Below are 26,223 nucleotides of genomic sequence, written 5' to 3' on the forward strand. Positions count from 1 at the left end.
TGTGTTGTTGATCATAATGAAGGGGTTTGAGTGCACATGCGCACAACAAAAGTAATAATTTGCATTGCGTGTGTGTGTCTGGTGACGTATGTTGTGTGAGTGCATGTCTAATGAGAGCTTTCGTCCAGTAATAAATGAGGTCTGAGTGCAGTGGACGTGTGTTTGTGTGAGTGTGTGTTTAATTAGAAGTTTTGACCAGTAATATGGTGTCTTAGTTAATCTGATTTGTATGATTATGTGTCCACTTTCAGAACACAATTGCCTTGACTCTGTAGTTTCTTTTATAAAACTTCACTTTTCATTTTAAAGCTGAAGAGCAAGTCCATTTATTTTTGATTCCTGAGGTTAAGGTTAGGGTTTGGCTTAGAATATTATTGTAACATACATACGTGTGTGTGTGTGTGTATATATATATATATATATATATATATATATATATATAAGTCAGAGACTACCCTTCATTTATTAAATTTCCAAGTTACAAGTTATTCATTTTTAAGAAATGAGCAAAAACAGAAAAGCCTCAGCAACTAAATATAATATCACATTTTCAGTATTTATTGTCCACCTTTTGCCTTCATTACAGCTTCCGTTCTTTTCAGGAAACTTGCTTTCAGTTTTTCAAAGAAATCTGCAGACACACCTCCAAAGTTCAGTCTTAGAAGTTGGTTGCATTTTTTGCTTCATTCAATCCAAACGCATTCAGTGATGTTGAGATCTGGACTCTGGGGTGGTCAGCCCATTGTTCAGCTTCTTTGTTTAATGTCTCTGTCTCCTTTTCTCAGTGAGGCTTCTTGATAGCTACACATCCTTTCAGACCCATAGCGCTGGGTTGTCTTCTCACAGTAGAAGGATGGACAGAAACATCTGTGGATGTTTTCAGATCTAAAGCAGTGTGATTTTCTCCTCTCTCTCAAAGATGAAAGCTTTAAGTGCTGTTTATCTGATAGGGACAGTTTTGGTGTCTACCAGGTTTTCCAGGTGGTTGTTAGTAGTTCCATTTTCTCTGTAGCTTTTAATCATTTTTTGAACTCCAGTTTTGGAAACTGCTGTTTTTTTCACTTATTTTCCTTTGACTTTCTCCTTCCTTATGCGGGTGGATTATGTTATATCTAATCTCCTCAGAAATATCTTCTTAAAATTAATAGCTTGTAACCACTGGCTCTTTTGACTGGAAATTAAATAAATGAAGGGCAGTCTCTGACTTTTGTACAGTACTGTAGGTGTGTTTATGTGATGAGAGCTTGTATTCAGTAATCTGTGATGTCTGAATACAGTGGCCTGGTGTGTATGATAATAAGGAGCATGGGGTGAGTGCAGTGGATGCCACATGATCAACACATGACCAGGCTTTATGTGGCCTGTATACTCAAAGGTAAACTTGATTGAGTGTGATTAAGAAATGTCATGGACTGGATGAAAATGTACCTTCTGTATGAAATGGCAAGATTTGCTCACACTGATACGGTAGGGAACAGAAAAACTTAATTTAAATGCATTTTTGCCATGTATTGTTTGTGTTTGTCCAAGATATCTGGATGTGCCTTTTTATAGTAGAGTATTTTGAAATCTTTTGAAATTGGAAATTCAAAGCATATGCATGGTTTGTTATTTTACTGTCACGTCCATTATTGTTTTTTGGCCTTTTTAACAATTCAGACTAATCATTTAAACACAAATTTCCAGTCAAAAATTATTTGTTTTTAAGTGTCAGGAAAAAAGCTAGAAAAATGTTTGTTATTTGACAGAAAATTACACATCTCAACAGAATCAGAACTTATTTTAGTTTATTACTTAAATTATTGATAGTAGTGGTCTGAGTGTATGCATGTGTGTTTTTTTTTTTCATGTGCTCTGGCATAGCCTAAAGTATGCAGTGCATGCAGAACACGTGCACATTGCTTGATAGTATGTTTCTTGTTGTCAAGAAGGTTTGTGCACATTTTTGTAGATGTGTGTTCTCTAGTCCTTCATCAGCCCCGCTCTGGATCATATGACCTGGTCATGACCAGAAAGAGCTGCTCAGGGCTTGATACGGTCACAAGACCTTTGCTTTGGCTTTGGGTCACAAATCTGCTTTTCAACCGTCAAGAGTCGTAGAGCAGTGTGTGCTGTGTTAGTGAATGCTTGTGCATGTATGTTGTGTGCTATTATGTCTCGTCTTTTAAAAAACATCCAGTGTCTTTTGCCATCCAGTGTCATCTATCTATCTATCTACTATCTATCTATCTATCTATCTGTTTGTCTATTAGGAGTGTAACAGTACAATGCATAGTATTGTGTCATTCAGTGTGAGCCTCTCAATTCAATATGTACAGGTATCAAACAGTATATTCAACAGAATGGAGCAAATAAAGTACTCACTCTAATAGTGTTTATATTGCATGAAGTGCAGTACTGTGCAAAAGTCTTATCATTTAAATCCATTTGTATTTCCATGAAGTGTATTTTTGCTTTAATATATCATTAAATAAGCAATAAATAAGCAATAAATAAATGCAAGTATTTTTTTTTAAACTGTAGTTCATGTGAGATAGTTTGAAGAACAAAGTTTGGTTCCATTTTAATATTATTTATGTTTGCTGTAATATTAGTATCTCCCCAGATGAATAGCTTGTTTGAATCTAATTTTTAAATCGAATCTCAGGTGCCTAAAACGTATACACAGTACTTTTAAACAACCAAGCCTGCTATGAGAGCAGAACACTCCTCTTTTCAAAATCGAGAGCAATAAAGAAACGCACACTCCTCATAAGTGCATAATAGCTCGTGGCTAGAGCTTTAGTATAAAATATTCTACTTTTATAATGCTAAATGCAGTAATAAGGTGAAAATGGGAACATTAACATATTAACATGAGACAGATTGTCAGGCACTTCTTATTTCTGCGTGTGTTCCAGACATCCCCACATGTGTGGTACAATAGCAAAAGAGAGGAAACTTTAGTTGAGTGTGTGCGTGTTCGCTTCGCACTAAAAATAAATCTTTACATATAACCACATCCTCTTTTAACCATAACACTCATCAGGCAGGTTTAAAGACACATTTTGTCTCCAGTTTAAATGTCAATACAGTTCACTGACAAACCAAGCACTGAAAGTAAATAAGTTCTCATGTTTTTTGAAGGTCAGCTAGTGGCCGAACGTATTTAAAAATTTTCTAATAATAATAATGACAAACAATATATTACTACTACTACTACTACTATTATTACTACTACTACTACTAATAATAATAATAATAATAATTTTATTATAGTGATTACCATTATTATATAATTATTACCTGGATGGATAGTGAAAAATATCAGGTCATAATCAAAAAACATTTTTTTTTATTCAAATATATTAGTTACCAAAAATAATAATAAAAAAAAAACAGGGAGCAGAGAAGGCTGACAAATAATTTGCTGCTGCGAGTGCAGTCACTGTCAATAACAAGCTACCTTTTATCCCCTGTGGCCACATTACCAGTCCAAAGAAAAACAAGACCAGGGCTAAACTTTCTTCTGTTTTTAGACATGCCATCTGTTGTTGCTTTTCAGAGTTATTGCTGAATCATTATGGATGAACAGCAGTCATACATTGAAATGTATAACCTGCAGCCAGAAGAATTGACATAATGTAAACCTGAAAACTGTGTGCTCACATAAAGCATATTATCCTGTACAGTAGTAGCTGGAGGAAGTGAGGCAGGACTTGTTTTTGTGAGCAGGAACTGGGCATGCTGTCTGAACTGCAACAGAGGGTTAAATCTGACAGTCCACCTGAAGATTCCCAAAATCCTACTTTTCCAAGCATCATATACCATAACATATAGCAGAAAATGCAAGGGCAAACGAATCTCAAGCTTGACTCAAAATGATCGTTTGCTTGCAGTAACCACCATTTAAAAACATTAGCTGCATATTTAGACATATTAATGTCTTCAATGGGCTGAACTCATCAATTACTCACAGAAGGCCTCTGTCAACACTTCAACTAGCCAACGTGTGTCTGTTCATTTCAGGTCGTTCATCATTCGCCTATGAGTCAGTCTGGCATATCAGCCTATTTTATCTCTCTGAAAATTAATAACTGTCACACAGTAACTGATGTTAACACCATGGACAAGAACACAAATCAAATTGTTTACTTATTAAGGGATAAAGTTAGTGAAGACACAAATAAATCATTGCTAATAGTGAGGCCTGTTTGTATTTGTGTACACACTGGATAATGTTTATTTAAACCAAGGGATTACTTACTGACTGAGGTGTCAGCAAACTGAAACCGAAAACTGTCACAAACAGCAAATAGTTTTAATCAGCCACATGAAACAGTGTTGCAGATTCTTCGAAGGACATCAGACACAAGATTTATCATCTCTTTAATGCCAGTCACAATTATTACACACACTTTAGGCTTGTATTTCAATAGTTGCAAACTATGAACAAAAAAATACAATTAAATTGTTAATTGCAATGATTTATATGACAGTCATCAACTAAAATTTTGTGATCGTGACAGCTGTAGTCTCTGTTCATGCTTAGTATCAGGAAGGGTATGACGTTTATGAACTTAAGCATTGCAGGTTTGATACCACTTGAAAACACATCATTATGCTTGATACGTGGTTTCATCTGTCTATCTGTCTGTGTGTCTGTTTGTCTGTCTTTTAAGAGTGTAACAGTATAATGCACTACTGTGCAGAAGTCTCATGCACCCTAGCACATCATTTATAGCCATTTATATTTCCATTGTGTATTTTTGTTTGTAAGCTCACCATAAATCATTAAAATAAATAAGTGCAAATAAATAAATACAAATAATTTCTTTGTTTTTCAAAACTGTAGTTCATGTCAAAAAGTTTCTGCAAGCATGCCAATGCCATCTGTACACACTTCACCAATGACAGTCATTGCTTTGAATGACCAGTTGTTCTCTGTTTTTGAGGAGAGTTGGGTTTCAGGGTGCGTTCTGCGGCCTACGTACTGTAATGATTTTAGTACATTTATTTTAAGTGAACTACTTTTATTTATTGTCTACATTTTTCAGTTTCTGGATTTGGTTTCAAGAATTTTCATTTCAGGGCATGACTAGTTAGGATACACATATTGATATTTATTTTTTATGCAATAAAATACATTTTTAAATACATTTGTAATGTATTTACATTACAAATGTGGTTTATGTTAATTATGCTTTCGGGTGCTGCAGTTTTATTATGCAGCGCGAAGCTGCATGGATCATATTTTGGGTACACAAAACCACAATACATCTCATATCACAATGTGTGTATGGTTATACCCAAAGGTACTGAGTATAACACTAAGAAAAAGATGAAGATACCACAACTAATTACAGCTAATTACAGCAACTGCTGTTGTTGTGACATACACAGATATAGTTTATAGCAGTTGCTCATGGATGGTTGTTCAGTGGCAGCTATAAATGCCATATTAATAAGGAAGTCAGCAAGAAAATGATGGACTCTTTGTTTTACGTCTTGCAGCTCAGTCTTGATAGACTGGGAACAATTTGCTTGTTACATGCATGGGTTGCTCTCCGTTCTAGATGGATTTGTAACTAATGGAAATTGCTGTGCATCTGTGAGGTAGCAGGAAATAAGTGGCAATTCTATCAAAGCACCTTGAAGTGTGAAAAAAACAAGAAATAAAGAACGAAAGGAGGTCGTGGTTTTCTTAAGAATGGTGCAGTGTGGGTGGTTGTGTGTGTGTGTGTGTGTGTGTAAAAGAGAGAGTTCATTTTTATACATTTTCAAGACAGCATGTCATATAGGAGCAAAACCTTTTTTGTGTTACTGAGATTAAGGTTAGGCTTAGAAAAGTCTAATTTTGTTATGAATTAAGAACGATTCAGTGATTCAATACACTAAAGAGCGATTTGATTTGGCTATTTAATTCTGCAATTCAGACGCTTTTAGGGTGTATTATAATGAATTATAAAAGAATGCAGTTTATGGCGCAGCAGTATTCAGTGTAGTTGTTCTTACAGATGCACCGATATCGCCTTTTCCCGATATCAATAAAAATATCTGATCCGTTAGAATTGGCCGATACCAAGTACTGACACCAAAGCTAACTCTGTCTAACCTCACTCACCTATAAGTCCTGATATTTATATAATTACATTCTTTAAGTATTTTACTTTGTTAAAATCTATGTTCTGCATCACAAATAAAACACACTCAGCTTGGCTAGATGGCATTTTCTTGTTGGATTATATTTATTAGATGCTTTAAAAGCTTTTTTTTTCATTTTCTGTATATATTTAGAATTCACTATTATAGAATTAGTAAAAAGAACCATGTTTAACAACTTAAGTAAAAGTAAAATATCATAAAAACGGCTGCACGCAGCAGCTTCTCTGGCTCAAAAATGGAACTTAATGTTGTTTCACATCCAAATTTCTCAAGTTGTTTGTCTCATATGTGCGTTCACTCGTGCTGCATCACTGAGTGTCATTTCAGTTAATATCACCGTCGTTCATGCTGTCAGTATCAGCGACTTTCAGTGTTTCGTCTGTCTTGGTTGAAGCAACTGGCCGCAAGACCTCGCTGCTGAGTGGTACAGCTGACTGATGGAGGCGCGACACAGGTGGGGTGAGAGGACGCTATGCTAAAGGCTAAATTAAGACTAAAGGCTTACGCCATTATGCCAAGAGGCTGAAAGCTTCCACTCTCAATAACATTAACTCAGACTGTAGGTGACCACATAAATGATTACTTAAGGTAATCTTCACACCAAAAACTGCCGTTACAGATTCTGCTATAAGCATTTTTACCGCTGCTTGTCACCCCACACCAACAACGTGTTGTTAAGTTCTGTCTGCTGACGTGCTTGCGTCAGTTATAGGTATCGGTATTTTCATCACCGATACAGATACTGCGCTTAAGTGCCAATATTGGCGCCGATAGCGATGCAGTATCAGTAATGGTGCAACACAAGTTCAGTACAGTCTGCATGTAGTTTAATTTCCCAAGTAAAGACCTTCATTTGGTTATTTACAGCATTGTCTGCTTCATTGTACGCTGTCATTGCTACAATATCACGCTTTATAAGCGTAAAGAGAATTACTGGTGGGTGAGTTAAGGCACAAAAGAATTAAAGCATCAGGCTGTGTGATTATTCGCAAACTACACTACAGAACGTTGGCTTGTTAAAGTCAGATATAATTCAATTAAAACTAAAAAAGCTGTTGGTTCGTTTCTGATCAACAGTGTGTAATCAGTTTGTGAACGGTGCTTGGGCCATGTGTTTAAGTATCACTTTTTTTAAATAAGTTTGTTTTGTTTATGAATGGCGGTTTGTTCAGTTCGTAGCATTTAAAATTCATGCATATGATTCAGTAATCAGTATGTCTCTTACACGATCGGTGCAGCTGCATCTGGAGGAATTTTAAATGATGCATTGAGAAAACAAATGAACCATTACACCACTAATTATTACACATGAGTACTTACATACAAAGCTGCTCGGGATAAACAAGGCTGGCCAATACTGGTTTAACCCCTTAAATGGCCCAAAGTTTTATTACACACTTCAATAGCTCAAATAGTTTGCATTGAAGCCCGTTTAGTTACTGAATAATAAGCCTAAGTATGTAATAATCCTGGGATTTTAAAGGGTTAAACAGTTCATGGAACCATTTGCTGTTGCTCATGCGTCTGCCATTAATCGCCTGCTTATAGCACTGGGCGCTTTTAAGATATTTTAAGGCATAGGAAATCATTATGTCTTTAAAAATAAGCATCATTCTGGAGGACGGCGATAGAGAGAGGGCTGATTGATTTTGTGGTTATCTTGCTCAGGGTCACTGACTTCCAGTGCACGCACACGTGCCCCGCCTCCCTTCACCCTAATAACTTCCCTTTAGCGATTCGGAAAATAAGAGGAGACAAATCAAAACATCTGGCCAGCCAAGCATAGAAAACTGCCAGCAACAACAAACAGGCTCTTCACAGCTTCCAGGAATTAAGCGAGTTTGTTTGGGGCCTTCCTCAACACTTTTCACGCTCTTTTTATTTGGTTTGTTTTTGTTTTGCCTCTAGTTGTGGGAATATGTTTGTGTATTCGTCTGCACTTTCTGATTCAGCTCTCTCTCTCTCTCCCTCTCTCTGTCTCGCTCTCTCTGGTACTGAATCATTGTTAATTTGTAGCGAGAGACGGCGAGAGAAGGAGGTAAAAATAGAAAACAAGATGGAGGACGAGACAGAAAGAAAGAAATAAAGGTAAAAAAGAGAAAGGAAAAGAGAAAGAACAGACAGAACTGTAAAGGTAATAAAGAAGAGAGAGAATGGGAGAGAGACGGAAAGGAAGGCCGAAGGCCGAAGAGATAGTAGTAAAGATAGAGAAGAAAGGAAAAAGGTGAAGACAAAAGAGGAGGGGGAGAGACCTAAGAGTGAAAAAGAAGAGATAGGAAGGGTAAAGTCAGAAAGAGACAAAAAAAGGAGAGGTAGAGAGAGGGTGAAGAGAGAGAAACAGGTGAAAAAAGAGAGGAGAATGACAGAGGGGTATGATTAAAAAAAGATAAGGGATAGAGGAAGGAAAAGACGTAAACAAGTGATGACGAGAGAGGAAATGAGACAGAGGGGTCATAGAAATACATAGAAATGAAGAGGTGGAGAGAATTGAAGGGGAGAAGAGGAAGAAAAGGCAGAAAGAGATGGAACAGAGAGAAACGTAAAGATAAGAAGAGTAAGATAATGGGAGAGAGGGATGTAAAGATAGATAGAGAGAAAGGAAAAGAGGGGTAAAGAGACACAGGAGAGGGGAAGAAAGGTGGAATGAAGAAAGAAAATGAGAGAACGGTAAAGGTCAAAAAAGAGAAGGAGAAAAAGGTATGGATAGAAATGAAGAGGAAGAGAAAGGAAGGGGGAGAAGAGGAAGGAATGCAAGACAGAAAGATAGAACAGTGAGAAACAAAGATAATAAAGAAAAGTAAGAGAATGGGAGAGAGGGATGTAAAGGTAGAAAAGACGAGGGAGAGAGGGGGTAAAGATAGAAAGGAAAAGAGAGGTAAAGATGCCAGAAAAGAGGGGGAGTGAGAGGTGGAATGAAAAAAGAAAATGAGAGAGAAGGGTAAAGGTCAAAAAGAAGACAGTGAAGGAGAAAAAGAGGTATGGATAGAAATGAAGGGGGAGATAAAGGTAAAGAGAAAAGAGGGACAGATGGTGGGAAAGAGAAGGATGAAGGGTGCGAAAAAGAGGGAATGAGAGTGGCAGAGAGAGGTATTAATAGAAGTGAAGAGAGAGAGGAAGGTAAAGAGAAAAGAGGGAGAGATGGTGGGAAAGAGGGATAAAGGATGAGAAAAGGAGGGATGAGAGTGGCAGAGAGAGGTGTTAATAGAAATGAAGAGAAAAAGAAAGGTAAAGAGAAAAGAGGGAGAGATGATGGGAAAGAGAGGGATAAAGGATGAGAAAAGGAGGGAATGAGAGTGACAGAAAGAGGTATAGATAGAAATTAAGAGGGAGAAAGAGAGAGCAAGAGGGGATAAAGAGTGAAAAGGGTAGAAAAGGAGGGATAGAGAGAAAGGGCAAGAGAGAGAGAAGGGTGAAAATAAAAAGAATAGAGAGAAAGAAAAAGTGTGGGTGTTTATAGCCGGTTACCTGAGTTGGTGTGTAATGGTTGTATATTGATCGCCTCTTGCTCTCTGCATGGCTTTTGCTGGTGCACCGAGGCCACGAGAAATAATGAGGGTCTGTTCCCCAACAACAACACCGATCAATACCCACCAAACAGCCTGGGCTTCTGCAAGCTAAACTCAAGTGGAGGCGTTTAAAGATATTCTTCATCATTTCCAAACTTTCCCCTCATCATCAATCATACACGTAATAAACGCTTTAAAAAACGATTAACTTTAGCTGGCACTCCACGCATACACTACAGGCATCAAGGGGCCCAGAAGTGCTGAATCCGTCAGCCTTCCAGGGAAATGCAGCCAAGTGAAATGGAATTTAACAAACTGCACTTCAAGCAGAAAAGAGATTGGATCTGGCTGGGTTAATGTCGCACGGTGTGTGTGTGTGTTTTTTTCCCTTGTACCGAAGAAAAAAGTGAAAGCTTTGCGCTCTTGGTGGAGACGACCAATTTATCTGGTTTAAAGCAAAAGCCCATTTTCCCCACAACGGGCTCAGGCAGTGGTGATTCACTCGGAGCACATTGTTCAAGCAGACGGCCGTGAAAATGGCCAACATCCTTTATCTGAGCACTACAAAAGCTGCCTTCCCCCCTGAATCAATGCCGGCTGTAATTGGCTGTGCATGTGCGTACAGATGGGTGATATTATGTGGAAAACTTATATCACAGTATTGTACATTACAAAATACTACTAATATATATATATATATATATATATATATATATTTATCAGCATACATATATATATATATATATATATATATACACACATATATATATATATTCCTGCTGATACATAAGCATAAAGATCTAAAGCAAATGTGGGACAGAATCCACCTGCATTAGCATATTGAAGAAATATTTATTTTTGTAATGTTACAAATACAGTAAATTTCATAAAATGCAGATATTTCAGTACAGTAGCCCCACATTGCAATAAATACATCATCAAATACTGGATTGAAAAATGCTGTCAAATCTAAATTTTAAGGTCCTATATTATGGTTTTTCATTTTTTGGAAGTATGAGTTTGATATAGTATGTAAGCGTTATTAAAGTGTCCATATTATGACACATCATATATATTATTCTGGTATATCTCCCAGTCTTACATGTGCTCTATTATAAGGCTTTTTAATAGAGAAAGACTGTGTGAGGGAGCGAGTGATTTTATGGTATGTGACAATATCAGTATTGGTGTGGCTCTGTGGCAAGCAGCACAGTGCCCAAACACACAAACTCTTCTGAGAAGAGAATAAATGATGTGTGAAGATGTCTGCATTGCCTGCGTGTTCCAGGCAAGTTCTTCACTCAGGAATGCCATAGTGAGGGATTAAAGCATCGCTTGGGCCAAAAATCAAATAAACCAATTTTCCCCCAACCCCAATCAAATGTATTCAGCCAGCCAAGACGTGTTTGTTGTCTGTTTGTTTGCTTCTTTCATTTTGTACTGGATCTATGAGGCTAATGAAGCTAACAAGTAATGAAATCTTATACCCACCAGTTAGCACTGAATGATTTGAATGATCATCACACATTTGTCTCAGACTCATGTCAAGTCTCAAATAAACTTATGTGGTTTTTGACACTGTATGGCACAATGTTATCTATATAGAGGGACACATTTATGTAGCACAGCTAAATGAGTGGTAACAGCCATCCTGAAGCCTAAATTTTGTCTTACATTTGTTCAGTTTAACATTTAATGGACTAATTTTGTTTGTTTTGCTAAATTGGTGGCTATTACTTGTAAGCTGCATAGGCCTCACAGCTACAGTGCAGAACTAAAGAGGTTACTTCTCACTGAAGACAGATAAGGGTCACTTAGGGCTTGCCTTTTTAGAGTGGGCCAAGTCACACTTTTTCATCAATTTGGTCCATTTTGTCAGGGTCCACTCAGTGATGTAGACTTAAATATTTAGAAAATGGATACCAGTGGTATTTGTAGATGTCTCATTCACCGTTTTAAATGCTTTAAGAACAGCAAGAGTGTATTAAATGATAAATAAATGCTTCAAGATTGGATCACCACACCTGAAGTAGGCATTCTGGATATTAATCTTAGTATAACTTCATTCTGGATATTAAATTTACTATATCCACATGATGTTATACTGCTTTCTCACTCCTTTTAGAATCAGCTGCAGCTGTTCTTCTTCATAGACCCTTCTTACAGTTTCTTTTTTTTTTCTGCTTCTTGTGAATTATTTAAAACTGTGAAGTTGTAGAATATTAGCAACACAATTTGTATTATATTACTGAAAACAAATGTACAGTAAACACAAGTGTGTGTGTGTGTGTATGTCTGTGTGTGTGTGTGTGTGTGTGTGGCCTGTGTTGAACCTACATTCCCTGAATAATGGTACAAGTCAGTCCTCTTCCAGGTGAACCCTGGTTCAGTTCACTGCTGATGGCAACACATTTCCACGATGAATTTTGAGAATTCATCAAAACACGCTTTCCTCTTCTCAGCTCAGAGTGAAAAATCAGAATTAAGCCTGTAAAGTGAGCATGGCCTAAGATTATGTAATCTGAATCACTGGCACCTGTACATGTTCTCACTTCAGTGGTCTTCACCCAGTGGGCCTGTGTGGCCTCTAAACTGTGTTTTTCACGGTGAAGTGGCCCAGAAAAGAGAGCAAACAAACTGTGGCTCAGTCTCATGAGAATCAGCCTGAACAACACACCAGAGCAGGCTGAAAAAATGAACAGCGCCTCTGTGAGAGTGTTGACGAGGCTATCTCTCACACCTCTATCTTTTTGTGTTCTTCTCTCTCTCTCTCTTTCTCTTCTCTCTCCGTCTTTTTTCTCTCTCTTTTGCTGTCTTGCTCATGTAAATGTCGGTCTGATTCAAATCAGCGGGCTACAGGAGACGTGACAGAGAGTGTAAATTTAGGCCTGCATGTGTCAGCCCTTTTTACAGTAGTATAAATATTCCGAGCCTGTAGTGGTTATGAGGTGGGCCAAAGAGACATATTTAGCCATTTGAGCATTAATTTGTTTACTGTCCAAAGAAAGGACAGTCCACTTTTGCATGTAGCGTATAAAAACTTCAGCTCACTGCTGGACAAGCGCTGTCCAGTGTGCATTTCACATACTGTGCTTATAATAAAACATACAGTACTGACAACGTCCACAATATACTCAGAAACATGTATTGTGACATGATTACGACAATTGATTACATTAATTATGTAATATTACCCACCCCTAGCTGCTACTATGGCTGCATCTCAAAACATATACTATTACATTATACACACTGTACTACTGTACTGCTAATGATGTTGGTTGCTTGTTTCCGCATCATGTTGTCATCTCTGTTTAACCTGACCCACAAACACTTGCGAAACATTTGCAAATTGTGTAGTTTTTGCCCAGGGATGGTGCACAGCAGGTCTGCAAAAGCTTTTTTTATCTCAGTGTGAAGATATCACCAGTGACTAAGTAAAAGAAAATTTACACACACGCACCATTCTCTAGCATTCAAAGCCAAACAGAACTGAGGGTTATCCTGAGGCCAGAGCCCACACTATAAAGGGTCATTGTCCTCTGTTTTATCAGCGCAGCCTTGTGACCGAGTGCCAAAGAAGGACACACACCCACTGCAATGCTCTCACACACAAGCTCCTGAAAAAATGATTGGAAAGGACAGCAGTGTGTCCCATTCTGAAAGTCGAACCTTTAAATTTAACAAGGTTACACTGTAAAGTCTGTTTGCTGCGTGAATGTGAGGCTATTAAAATATTCAACTGAGGGATGTTTTTACTCCGTAAACTCCATAAAGGTTCTGTATGTAGGCCCACATTTTTGATTCCTCACTCATATGTCTGCATCAAGCTGGGCGCAAGCTAAAAATACTGTAGCCTAGTTTAAACCCTGATGAGCACTTTTCAATAATTTTTTCCAATCCACAGTGAACTTCCTGGTCAAGAGCTCATTCACAAGCTGATGATTTGGTAGTGTGATAAGGTAGCCTTCCACTCGAGCTCTCAAGTGATTAGTGGCCTTACAAAATTTTTATAAACATGATGTTTTACATCCGCCCAATGACAGCTGAGATAGGCTCCAGCACCCCACCGCGACCCAGAAGGATAAGCGGTTTAGATGATGGATGGATGGATGGATGGATGGATGATGTTTTACAACTTAAAATGTTCCCAGTTCCTCTAGTGTGAGATGCGACATAATTGAAAAAGTGATTCAGGCATCAGCCAATGAGAGAGCTAGCAGAGAGGAAAAAAGGTGAAGGGATGTGTATGTGAGGTGATGGAGTAGCTTCTTGTTGAACACTGGCAAATGCATGAGTGCCTCTCTAACTTCAGTGGCTCTATAATAACCAGCTCTTGAAGGCACACAACTTGCCACTCCAAATCCTTCCCCAGATCACAGTGATATCCACGTTCCCCATCTGGATTTGTTTCGTGTATGGGCACAAACAAGTCCAGTCTGATTGTGTCACGTGATATTGGTGAGATTTAGGATTTTGGGGGCTTAGTTGGGCTGTTGTTGTGAAGTTGGGCTGTTAAGCTTCTAAGATGGCATGTTTTAGAATGTTTTTAGTACTACTTTACTACTTCATTCATACCTGTTTTAGTAGGAATTCTACACTGTTAAATGTGCACAAAGACACTGTGTCGGAATCCAGGCAGAGCGAGGCTACGTTAACAGATATCATCTTTCAAACTACAATAGTATGAATGGACACTCAGACTGGGCAGCTCAAAATATGCTAAAATATGCAGTCCCAGTGGATTAATGGCCCAACTCTACAATTTCGTGTGACGTGTGATATTCGCTTCTATTATTTTAAACATGTGATCAAATGATGAGTAACTGAGTAATGGTTTGTGTGAGTATGTGTCAGTAAGGGGTTGTTACACTGAAAAAATGGTTTCAAAAACTCAAGTGAGTAATCTGATTACTAAAAAAATTTTGAGTTCATTGAACAGAATGTAAAACACAGGTTATTGTTTTGTTAATATTAGAAATTCTATGAACTGAAAATTTTAAGGCAACCAGATTACTTTTTAAGTTAAAACACTGAATCCTTTTTTACAATGCAAGGATCTCATTGTTGACTTTAATGTTAAGGATGTCAGCTCTTGTGATATATACAGCGTCTATGCATATATGTCATTGAAATTGTGCTGGAATAGTCTTGGATGATGATTCACTAAATAGTGATAACTCTGCATTGTAGTTAATATAATAGTGTAACAGTTTTTCTTACTGATGAATACTGCTAAAGCTAAAAATTAGTATACTTGTTTAACAGTATCCTAGTAAAGACAGTATGACATCATGTATATTTCTTAGTACTGATCAGTATACCGGTATAGACAACATATTTCCCAGTACTGATCTGTATGCCAGTATAGACAATATATTTCCCAGTACTGATCAGTATGCCAGTATAAACAATATATTTCCCAGTACTGATCAGTGTACCAGTATAAACAACATATTTCCCAGGACTGATCAGTGTACCAGTACAAACAATATATTTCCGAGTACTGATCAGTATACTAGTATAGACAATATATTTCCCAGTATTGATCGGTATGCCAGTATAGACAATATATTTCCCAGTACTGATCAGTATGCCAGTATAGACAATATATTTCCCAGTACTGATCAGTGTACCAGTACAAACAACATATTTCCCAGTACTGATCAGTGTACCAGTACAAACAATATATTTCCGAGTACTGATCAGTATACTAGTATAGACAATATATTTCCCAGTACTGATCAGTATGCCAGTATAGACAATATATTTCCCAGTACTGATCTGTATGCCAGTATAGACAATATATTTCCCAGTACTGATCAGTGTACCAGTACAAACAATATATTTCCGAGTACTGATCAGTATACTAGTATAGACAATATATTTCCCAGTACTGATTAGTATGCCAGTATAGACAATATATTTCTCAGTACTGATCTGTATGCCAGTATAGACAATATATTTCCCAGTACTGATCAGTATGCCAGTATAGACAATATATTTCTCAGTACTGATCTGTATGCCAGTATAGACAATATATTTCCCAGTACTGATCAGTATGCCAGTATAGGCAATATATTTCCCAGTACTGATCAGTATGCCAGTATAGACAATATATTTCCCAGTACTGATCAGTATACCAGTATAAACAATATATTCCCCAGTACTGATCAGTATACCAGTATAGACAATATATTTCCCAGTGCTGATCAGTATACCAGTATAGACAATATATTTCCCTAATGATATATATATATTTTTTTATTCCATAACACCTTATAAACCACATTTTATTTATTATTATTTATTTTTGTGGTTGTTGGAAACGGACTTTACACAACAAGAACTCTAAGTGCAATATTGTGATTAATACCACCTTTATTAGAGAAATTAATGTGTTTTACATTATACATTAGCTGTCATTCTCTTTTCAAATGGATTTACAGCATTTTGGAATAAAACTCTTCAAATTTACTGAGCAGAGTGTCTATAGTGACCAGAATATTTTGTGTTTTCTTTCATAACATAGTGATACTATGACTGCTGTCAGAAAGAAAAAATAACGATACAAAGAAAAAAAGTATTCTTTACTCTAATGGTGACACATTGAGGTCATTCGGTTGGGTGTGAAACTGGGGCGAGTGAGCATATTTGACTTCCTCATGTCACGTCAGTCAAAACCTCTCACACACATACACACACACACACACACACACACACACACACACATGTTCTTACTTGTTCATTCTCCTTCTTTATCAAGATTAGTGTTAGAATTCCACAAAAACAATAGACCCACCTTTCGGAGCTCCTTTACAGCAGCTTGCTCACAACACAAACTTAATCCAAATACAATGCTGTGCAAAAGTCTTAGGCACCTAAGCACATAATAAAAGAAACATTTATATGTGAAACCGTGTGTTTCTACATGTAACAATAGCATATATATTATTAGAACAGATGCAAAAAAACAGATACAGTAAAAAGTAACAAGAATTCTTGTTTTCAGAATAAAGGTGCCCCCAGCAATCAAATGGATTTGTTAAATTCACACCAGCACACTACTGAATAATGCTTTGATTAAGCCAAACCAGGTATCAGTTATTAATTACTGGATTTCCATAAGGAGAGCTTTGAAAATAGTTTAAACAAACACCTGAACATATAGAAAATCTATTTATTGTATTAATGTTGCTTGTAGTCGTTGTAATTTTTATTATTTTTTTATCTGGGCGCATAAACACTTACTGCCCAGATTAATATCGTTTTAAATGTAATATTCACTCATGTGCTGAAAACTTTTGCACAGTATGTACATACATAAATATAAGTAGAAATACCTTATATAAGCAACAAAGAGGTGTGTTAAAGTTAGTGCATTGTGCTCTTCAGAGAATATTGTAGACATCAAGGTGACAATCTAAGGCATGTCAAACTGGGGACCTTCCGGGTCAAAGTGCTACGGAGATTATTGTTTACTCTCATCTACCGCTCTGAATTCAGTTTATGAAGGCCTTGCTAATTAGCTGATGAGCTGAATCAGGTGTGTTTAATGAGGCAGTGTGCTGAAGTCTGCAGTGTTTTTGACTGCAAGGACTGGAACCTGACGCATGTGGTCTAAGCTAATAGCTTTTAGATTTTAAAGCATTTATACTGCTGTTCAAAAGGTTGGAATTACTTAACCATAGAAATAACTGCAGTTTTTTTTTGCTTCAGCTATAACATATACAGTGTAGATTGAAATAGAACACTTTACTCAGTATTTCAAGTTTTGGGAACACCAAGAAATGGTAAATAATATACTTATAATTGTCTTATTTACGGTAATTTCTTGAAAAGTTATTTCCCTTGAGATTTGACCACTTTTCAAATGCAGCATGTGCTGAATGTTCATTTCAGAATAACTTTATTTCTCAGTGTTCTATAGCTTTCTCACTTACTGAGGACTCATCTTAAATTTCTTCTTTCTTTACAGCTTCCTACTAATTATTTAAAATCTTTTACAGTTACATACTAGAAAAGTATGTAATTGTAATTACATACTAGTAAAACCATTTCTTTTGTGTTTCTTCAGCAATCTGGTTTGATATAATTGAACACAGTGATTACTTTTAAATGAGGGAGTGTTTGCTTGCTTCAGTTCATGCTTTCTCATTTTTCAAAAATTTGTAATGGTCTTGGTTACTTGTGTTTCTCCTTGAAAGCACAGAATTTTTTAGGACACTTTGGGTGAAATGTCCACACACTGATTGAGTGTAATGCCACAGGAGAGTTGTATTTTTTAAGACTGTCACAATAACTTGATTAAACAAAAAATAATATATTGTGATAAGTTCACGTTCTGTATGAATCAACAGTGGGCTTAATGACATTACACATTTAACATAAACTGAAATTGTCCTACTGCCCTATAATACAGTGAGAAACAGCCTGATTTACAGTCTTATGCAAAAAAATTAATTTACGTTTTGCGAATTTTCTTAGTTCACACAAGACAACACACTTAAATATGGTATTTTCTGAACATTTTAGTGTACCATTTCTAGGATTGTTATTGTTCATTTGAGTCCACTTTTATTATTTGGTCTTTTTTACAAACTTACGGTACTCAATGAATCACCATTACTAATACAGTTAATAGTGACAGCCTTTGTATTCTTAAAAAAAGGAAAATGACAAAGATGAAAATTATTGTTGATGGTGGAAATGAATGACGAGTTTGATGAGATGAGTGGAAAATGGATATATACATGACACTGATGGAAAATTAAAGGACATGCATTTGAAAATCATCTCTCTCTTTCTCTGTCTACAGTGAATGAGTACCTGTTCATGGTGCAGGCCCGAGGGATGAGGATCCGGGAGAACGTGAGGAACATCGGAGCTCAGGTTCTGGAGCAGGTGGTGAGAAGTGCCTACAGCATCAATGGAACAGGTACAGAACGACACCTGAGTGCTCAACCAGGCGGAGTCCTGTCAGCCGCCATTAATAACTCATCTGCCTCGCTCGTAATTGAACATACAATAAACAGCAAAGCCATTTCCCTTCTGTACCGATAATAAAATGCCTACCATTACTGATGTGACAGGTCATTTGTTGTAAGTTGATGAATTTATGTATGAATCTGTGCTCTATCTCACGCTCTATCTTTTTCACTATGCATCTTTCTCTCTCTCTCTCTCTCTCCTCCCTCTCTCTCTCTCTCTCTCTCTCTTTCTCTCTAGACTATCCATATGATTTCAACCTGAGTGAAACAGCTGCTCCCCCCACTCCGTATCTGCCTGCAGGATTCACCTACCTGCCCACTGACATCTGTCCAGAGAGACTGCCCACCATGAGTATGTTGTGTCCAGATTCTTTTTTATTTCTGTTCTTTCCTAATTTCTTCTTTTTGAGTTTATTTGCTGAACTAAACATGTTAGGGACAAAAACACATAAAATTTGTCCTGTGCAAAACTTATGGGACATTTTATATTTTGTTTTGTTTATTTACAATATGATTAATTCAGACTTCAAAATTCATATTTAAGTTTTGAGGATTCGAGAGTTGGAGTTGACTCCAGAAAACCCAGAGTTGTCTATCACTCAGTAGAGCTCTTTTGCTTTTGCACATTCATGCATATAATTCAGAAACAGTCAAGCTGAGTGAAAACTGCCTATTTGAATATAATTTATCAGAAATTAAGTTAAATGTTTAAACAAAAGCATTGGTTAAACATCATTGTATTTAGGGGTGGGAATCTCTAGGCACGATTCGATTCGATTACGATTCAGTGGGCTACGATGCGATTATAAAACGATTATCGATGCATCTTTTTTCTATATAGCATTTATATTTTCTCACTGTGCTCAAGTTCGAATTCAAGTTTCAAGTTTATTTGTCACTTGCGCAACATGTCAGGACATTTATGCATTGAAATGCTTGTGGTGAGGCTCAGCTAATCACTCTACAGAAAGTAAATAAGTACAAATAAAAATACAAGAAAAACCAACTGAAATATTAAATATACACAAAATATGCACAGAATATAGAGACAATATTCATTTTAAAGTGACTAAGTGACTCTTTGTTATTGTTATTTAAAGTGACTTGGTACTTTTAAAGCAAAGTATTTGTAATGATCCATAATGAATTTACTTCCAATTTCTTTTTTAATAAAACAAATGGAAGTGATGTGGCAAGTGAACTAGAAGGCTCTCATTCAGTGCTCTTGTTGGGAGCACAAGAAGCTGTTGCTACTCATCTGCGATAAAATGCACAGTTACGGTGAAATAAGATCCAGTGGCAGTGGATGTCCACGCAGCACGTTACAGCTATTCTACCTGTTTTCTTTAGTTATTTTATAACTTAGGTTTTGGTCTCGTTGTAGAGACGGGGGGGGTCGCTGTGTCAGTAAAATATCTTTGAGACGGGACGTGTGAAACATAGCGCGAAAGCCCTGTTTTGCAACGACTGAGAACCGGCGTGCAGACTGCAGGTCACATAGCAGCGATGTGTTATTCACATTTATAAGCACTGCAGTTGGTTTCCTGGTACGTTAAATCTGCAATGAGAGACTGTCACACACTAAAAAGTGGTGAAGCTGAAGTCAGCTTCTCTTTCAAATTCTCCCATTCCACCTTAAATGGTGCCGCATTTACATTCGGCGTTAGAATTTAAGGTCGAACAGTTAAACTCGAACAAGAAGCTGGAGAATAAGAAGCGACTTCAGCCTCGTGAAACAGTCGAACGTTGAGAGACATTTAACTGATCTACTTCTGAGGAAAAGTTTTCTGGTGGAGATGGGAGGAAAGCGGCTATAGCTAAAGCTTAAAGCAGAGCGAAGTAAATCTGCGTTTTCGTTTATAATGTTTAGCCTATACTAGGACATTATCACATACTGAGACATACTGGACATTAAATGTTGCGGCTCCCAAGGTGGTTTGATTTTTGTTGAAAGGACAAAATGTTAACATTTGTGCTGTGACTCATGACCTAACCTGGTTTTCAATGCAGAGGGAGCCGGTCGGATTTCTCGCTCATCCAGTTGTGTTTTTGTTATGTGCCGCCACAGACTGTCCGGCCGCTGCACTTCCGCACTTCCAAGTTCCGCCTTTTGCGTTCCGTCAACATTACGTTATAAATTACGTATTTAGAAAATCGATTTTTGACATTTGTGAATTGATTCAGAATCGTTCACGTCTGCATCGTGATGCGTCTAAGAATCGATTTTTTTCCCGCACCCCTAATTGTATTCATCATTTAATGGTTAATCGGTTAATTATTAATAACCTAGAGTGTGCCTATTACTGTTGGTCAACTGATGTGACTGAAATTTCTGCTCAGTGGCAATCAAATCTGTAGCTGTATGGTCTACAGCATGTGTCAGGATCCAGTCCTTATGTGCCAAAACACTGCAGATTTCAGCACACTGCCTCATTAAACACACCTGAATCAGCTCATCAGCTAATTATCAAGGCCTTTATGAACTGAATTCAGAACGTTAGATGAGGGTAAACACTAATCGCTGTAGCACTCTGGCCCGGAAGGTCACCAGTTTGACATGCCTGGTCTACGGTGAAGTCTATAACTTGTATAGCTGGCTAGTGTGATATATTGTGATATGTCGTGCAAGCCAAGATTGATGACATTAAGAGGAGATTTTATTGAGAGAACTTCATTATTCTGGGATGTGTTGTTTTGAGTATTGTATGCTACACACTGCTTTCGTCATCCTCACAGAGTTTTCCTGTTAAAATCATGTCTCATGTCCCCTCAGAGGGCCGTTTGGTGGTGAATATGAGCGAGATAGCTCTGGAGGAGGTGGAGAGGAGCCTGCGGCACGCGGACCCCAGCCTGGGCCTCGGCGGCCACTGGAAGCCTCAGGACTGCATCCCCCGCTGGAAGGTGAGTTTGAATCTCATGCCTTTATCCTTCCCTCTCCCTACTATGTCACATCACATATCCATCTATTAATCCTTTTCCTTGTTCCCTACCATTTCATGCCCCTTTCAATTAGGAATGGGCATGGGTTTTTGAATATGTGGATATTGGAATTGGAATTATAGTTTTCTTTTTAGTGGGGTGTTTAAATAAGAATAAACTCAATATAAAGGAAAAAAAAACATGTATCTTGTCATTTTTAAATAATTTGTTAACTGAGCATTTGACAAAGAACAGAGAACAGCAGGACACCAGCAGTTGATATTTTGTCTCATGTTAAGTGAAATGGCCACATTTAAGTGGCTCTGTATGCGGAAGTATTGTGGATATTTAAATAGTAAAAAATGTCCATCCCTACCATCCACAGTGAGCCCAAAAAAGTATTTGGACACTTTACCCATTTAGACACTGGTAAATTTTTAGTACAGTGTCAAATTGATGGTGTGTGGAGAAAGCCTACAGAAGCAGACCAGACAGCACTAAGGGTACTGTAAAGCACAGAGATGAAAACATCTAAGTCTGGGGCTGTTTTTCTTTCAGTTGTGTCTGAGCTTGTGTTCACTGATGGGTCATTAACTCTGAATATACAAAGACATTTTGGATGCAAATGTGCAGAGGTGTATCAAGTAACTAAATATCAAGCTTGTAATAGTGTATTTAAAATACATGCCACTTGGTGTGACAATTTGTTTCCTAACACAGTGAACTTAATACATTTTATGTATGGCACAAATATCCAAATACTTTTTGGGGCATCTGTTTTTGGGGTGCACTGGTATCAGGATTGTGGGCAGATGCTGAAATCAGATATTTTTCCTTTACATAACTGCCAATGTAGACACGTAAACATATCCATATACAAGATGGCAGCACATTTAGAACACAGTGGCTACTTCAGGTCCAAAATATATCCTTTTGTATCTTGTAATCAGTTTTCCAAAGCATTTGTTTAACTGTTTATCATCATATATTTATATTTGATGCCAGTATATACTGTTCCACACTACTGTGTATCTGCATTCTGTGTAGTCTTGTTTGCACCATAAGACCTGAAGACAACATTTCGTCCCATAATATACAAGTTATATTGACGAATGGCAATAAAGATCACTTGACTTGACACTTGACTAAAGTGTAGAAATTGGGTGTTGGAATAGAACAAAATAGAATAGAATATCATTGTCTATTTTCATAAACAAAAAATGAATCCCTACACTGTGTGTCTGTTTATCCCAGGGTTCGGCAACCTAAATGTTAAGAAGAGCCATCTTGCCCTTTTACCAAAAAAATATATATAATATAAACGAAAACGCAGACTTACTTTGCTCTACTTTAAGCTTTATCTCAGTTGTAGCCGGTTTTCTCACATCTCCGACAGGAAACTTTTCCTCAAGAGTAGAATAGTTTCTTGTAAAATGTCTCTCAATGTTCAATTTTTACGAGGCTGAAGTCAGCTTCTCATTTGCCAGCTTCTTGTTAGAATTTTCCCGTTTTGCCTTTAATGGTTCAGCTTCTTGACTTTTTTGGTTGCAGATTAAACATATCAGGAAACCAGCTGAAGTGCTTATAAGTGCAAATAAGTCCATTCATCCCCAAATTATCTATGTTTGACTTAAATCTTTATCTTTTCCATTTCGTTTCGTACTAGCTAGGTAAGAGTGTCTGTGTTGCTATGGTGACCAACAGTCTGTGTCCCGATCTTCAGGGTTAAAGGGTGAATTAGCAATTATACATTCTCCAACTCCAGCGTTTAAGACCATTTATTGTTAAAACTGTGTTAAAACGATCAGCAGAGCTTTATTTTACTGCAAAGGAGAATTATTTTATTTTTACCTAATAATCTAATACTGCTGTGGAGCTGCAACAGGGCAGTAAAAGAGCCTCATGTTGCTGACCCCTGGTTTATCAATTTATCCAACTATCCATATATCTTTGATTTCTCAAAACTCTGTGTTAAAGGGGGTGAAAAAGAGCAGAGAACAGAAAGCTCTTCTCCCCATAGCACCACTTTGAAATACCACTCAGAACTAACTTTCCTAACTTTGTTGTGAATTGCTCAGGTCTTCTACTGACACCCATTCACACAGAAAGTTTTGTAACTTTATCATAGATGAGGTGAAAACTGCATTTACAATAGTTTCACTTGAAAATGTAAAAACAGAAATTATGGATTTCTTCTTTTTCTCTCTTTCTTTCTGACACCAGTTAAGTAGCTTCGGCTGTGCTTGTGTGTGATCACAGTTTAACAAAGACAGGACTTTGATGTCTGACGAGAATACTATAAAGCATAGACTCTTCTAGCCTGCAACTTCCCTTTATAGCACTGTGCAAAAAAAAGGATCTGTAAAGCTGTTTATCTGGGTAGTAAGATGTATTTGTTCAAAAAACAAACATTAGAATAAATGCAAAAAAAGAAAATAACAGTCCATTGTGGTTTGGTGTGTAAATATTTGCTTAATCATTTACAGAACTCCAGTATCATCCAACACTATTTTATTAAATTATTTAATTAATTCATCAAAATTTGGGAAAACTCACCTTATCTTCCATGCCTTCTTTCTTCCTGGATTAGGTGGCCATCTTGGTGCCTTTCCGAAATCGTCATGAGCATCTGCCTATCCTCTTCAGGCACCTCATCCCAGCGCTGCAGAGACAGAGGCTCCAGTTCGGCTTCTACGTTGTTGAACAGGTAAGGAAAGAAAGCAAATCAATTACAATATGATTCTTTAGGAAGTGATTCAGTGCCTTAAGAAATTTTAGGATTAGACACGATTTGACTTGATTATAATGGTAAGATTCAGAGTTACTTTTAAAAAATACCTACATACATATTTACAGTCATATGCAAAAGTTTGGGCGCCCTGGTCATAATTATTTAATTAAAGTTTTGTTGATTTTTTTAAGTGAAAAGAAGTTAACACCTCCTCTGCAATGAACATACTTTGCATTTGTGGGGGCGCATTATGCCATTTTATTTTATGCTTTTTCTCCAAAACAATAAACTTGGCAAAAATGAAATACAATTTGTGCAGAAAAATGCTATATATATGTTTGTTTTCTTTAGAGAATGTGTTATTTTCCATTAGAAAATCAGCAAACAGGATGTTCAAAGGTTTGCATACAACTGTATACAGTAGTGGAAGATGAGCAATAAAATAACACAATGGGATTTTTTTTAAATTCTCAACACTTAACTGCATGGAATGTACGCATGTATTTTTATTGTTCAGTAAATCTATTTGTCTATCCAACCAAGCTTATTTGTGTTTGTACATTTAAAAGAATTTAGAATTTTGGCCAAAAATAGAATGCATACCTGATTAAATATTAAATAAATTATAACTGCTGAAAACATCCCAAAATCAATGAAGCTGAATCTATACCTTCAACTCAATGCATCAGTGCGTGTATATGCATTTGTGTATATATAAATATATATATATATATATATATATATATATATATATATATATATATATATATATATATATATATATACACACACACACACACACATACATGCACACACACACACACCCGCACCCCCTAGAGGAGAGAGTTGTGTCACTGAAGCATGTTGAGACACAGCTGCCATACCTCTATTGGGAAACCATTAAGACCCGGCACCTGTCTTTATCTTACAGTGATGTAATGCACACCCACGCTGTAGCACATCCACTGGGGTGTCGTGGACCAACATTCCTATCGATGTTATCTCCCCTTCATAATGGTGGATGAGGGTTCAAAAGCGTTTATCTCCTCTCTGAGAGTGACAGAAGGCCAGAGTAATTCAGAGTATGATACGTAACATCCAGAAAATCTTTTGTCAGCACTCAGCAGCCAGTCATTTATCACTGACCATGAGATAACTGAAGTTACAGCAAGGTTCAAGTTTGTGTGTGTGTGTGTGCGTGTTCTTCACAGGCCAGTGATGAGCCCTTCAATCGTGCCATGCTGTTCAATGTGGGCTTTAAAGAGGCCATGAAGGACCTGCAATGGGACTGCGTAATATTTCATGACGTCGACCACATTCTGGAGAACGACCGGAACTATTACGGCTGCAGCGAAATGCCACGACACTTTGCTGTCAAGCTCAACAAGTACTCATACATGTAAGTACCTGGGGCGTAACCATACGATTTCACAATACCATGTGTTTTGTTGTTCTCAATATGTTTTCAGTAAAGAGAAAATTGTATTTGCCATTGTATGTGCACACCTATGACCGCCTCACAACAACTGCATTCTGTAATAATGCACCAACTCACTAAAAACCAATTTGCTGTAAATGGACTTTAATGCTGCTCGCATGGACCACAGAGTGTAGTAATAGATAAAGTAAGAACCTGGTTATACTGAGGGAAGACAACTTACTCTCTAGACAAATATTCATTGTTATTAATATGTAGTATTCATTTTGAATTAAAGTATTCCCTGAGTGATTCACTATAAAACTGCAAAATAAGAATGTTACTTGCAAGTCTTGCATGCTTTGTGCGTTTTTGGTAAGATCTGCCTTAAAACACTGGCATCGTTAGCTTGATGCCAACACAACATATAATTAAAAATTAGCATTATTGTTACAGTGGTAATTTAGTTAGTACTATAGTTATATAGGATGAGGCAAAGGTTTCTGCAATAAACAT

General features: G+C 37.1%; 1 protein-coding gene across 2 annotated transcripts in view; it reads left to right on the plus strand.

Annotated features, from left to right (window-relative positions):
* Positions 1 to 26,223, plus strand: part of b4galt5 (UDP-Gal:betaGlcNAc beta 1,4- galactosyltransferase, polypeptide 5) — a 59,432-nt gene that overhangs the window by 26,714 nt on the left and 6,495 nt on the right. Inside the window, exons 1-6 of one of the 2 annotated variants that reach the window (XM_036590893.1) lie at positions 1,361 to 1,467; positions 18,469 to 18,588; positions 18,879 to 18,992; positions 21,414 to 21,541; positions 24,150 to 24,266; positions 25,502 to 25,689. In XM_036590893.1, the coding sequence (XP_036446786.1) occupies positions 18,486 to 18,588; positions 18,879 to 18,992; positions 21,414 to 21,541; positions 24,150 to 24,266; positions 25,502 to 25,689 (650 nt within the window). In that variant the 5' untranslated portion in view covers positions 1,361 to 1,467; positions 18,469 to 18,485. Of the gene's footprint in view, positions 1 to 1,360; positions 1,468 to 18,468; positions 18,589 to 18,878; positions 18,993 to 21,413; positions 21,542 to 24,149; positions 24,267 to 25,501; positions 25,690 to 26,223 lie in introns of those variants that run through there. The other variant, XM_036590892.1, reaches the window with a different exon arrangement.

This window comes from Colossoma macropomum, unplaced genomic scaffold (genome assembly GCF_904425465.1).
Source record: "Colossoma macropomum unplaced genomic scaffold, Colossoma_macropomum, whole genome shotgun sequence".
NCBI classification, from domain to species: Eukaryota; Metazoa; Chordata; class Actinopteri; order Characiformes; family Serrasalmidae; genus Colossoma; species Colossoma macropomum.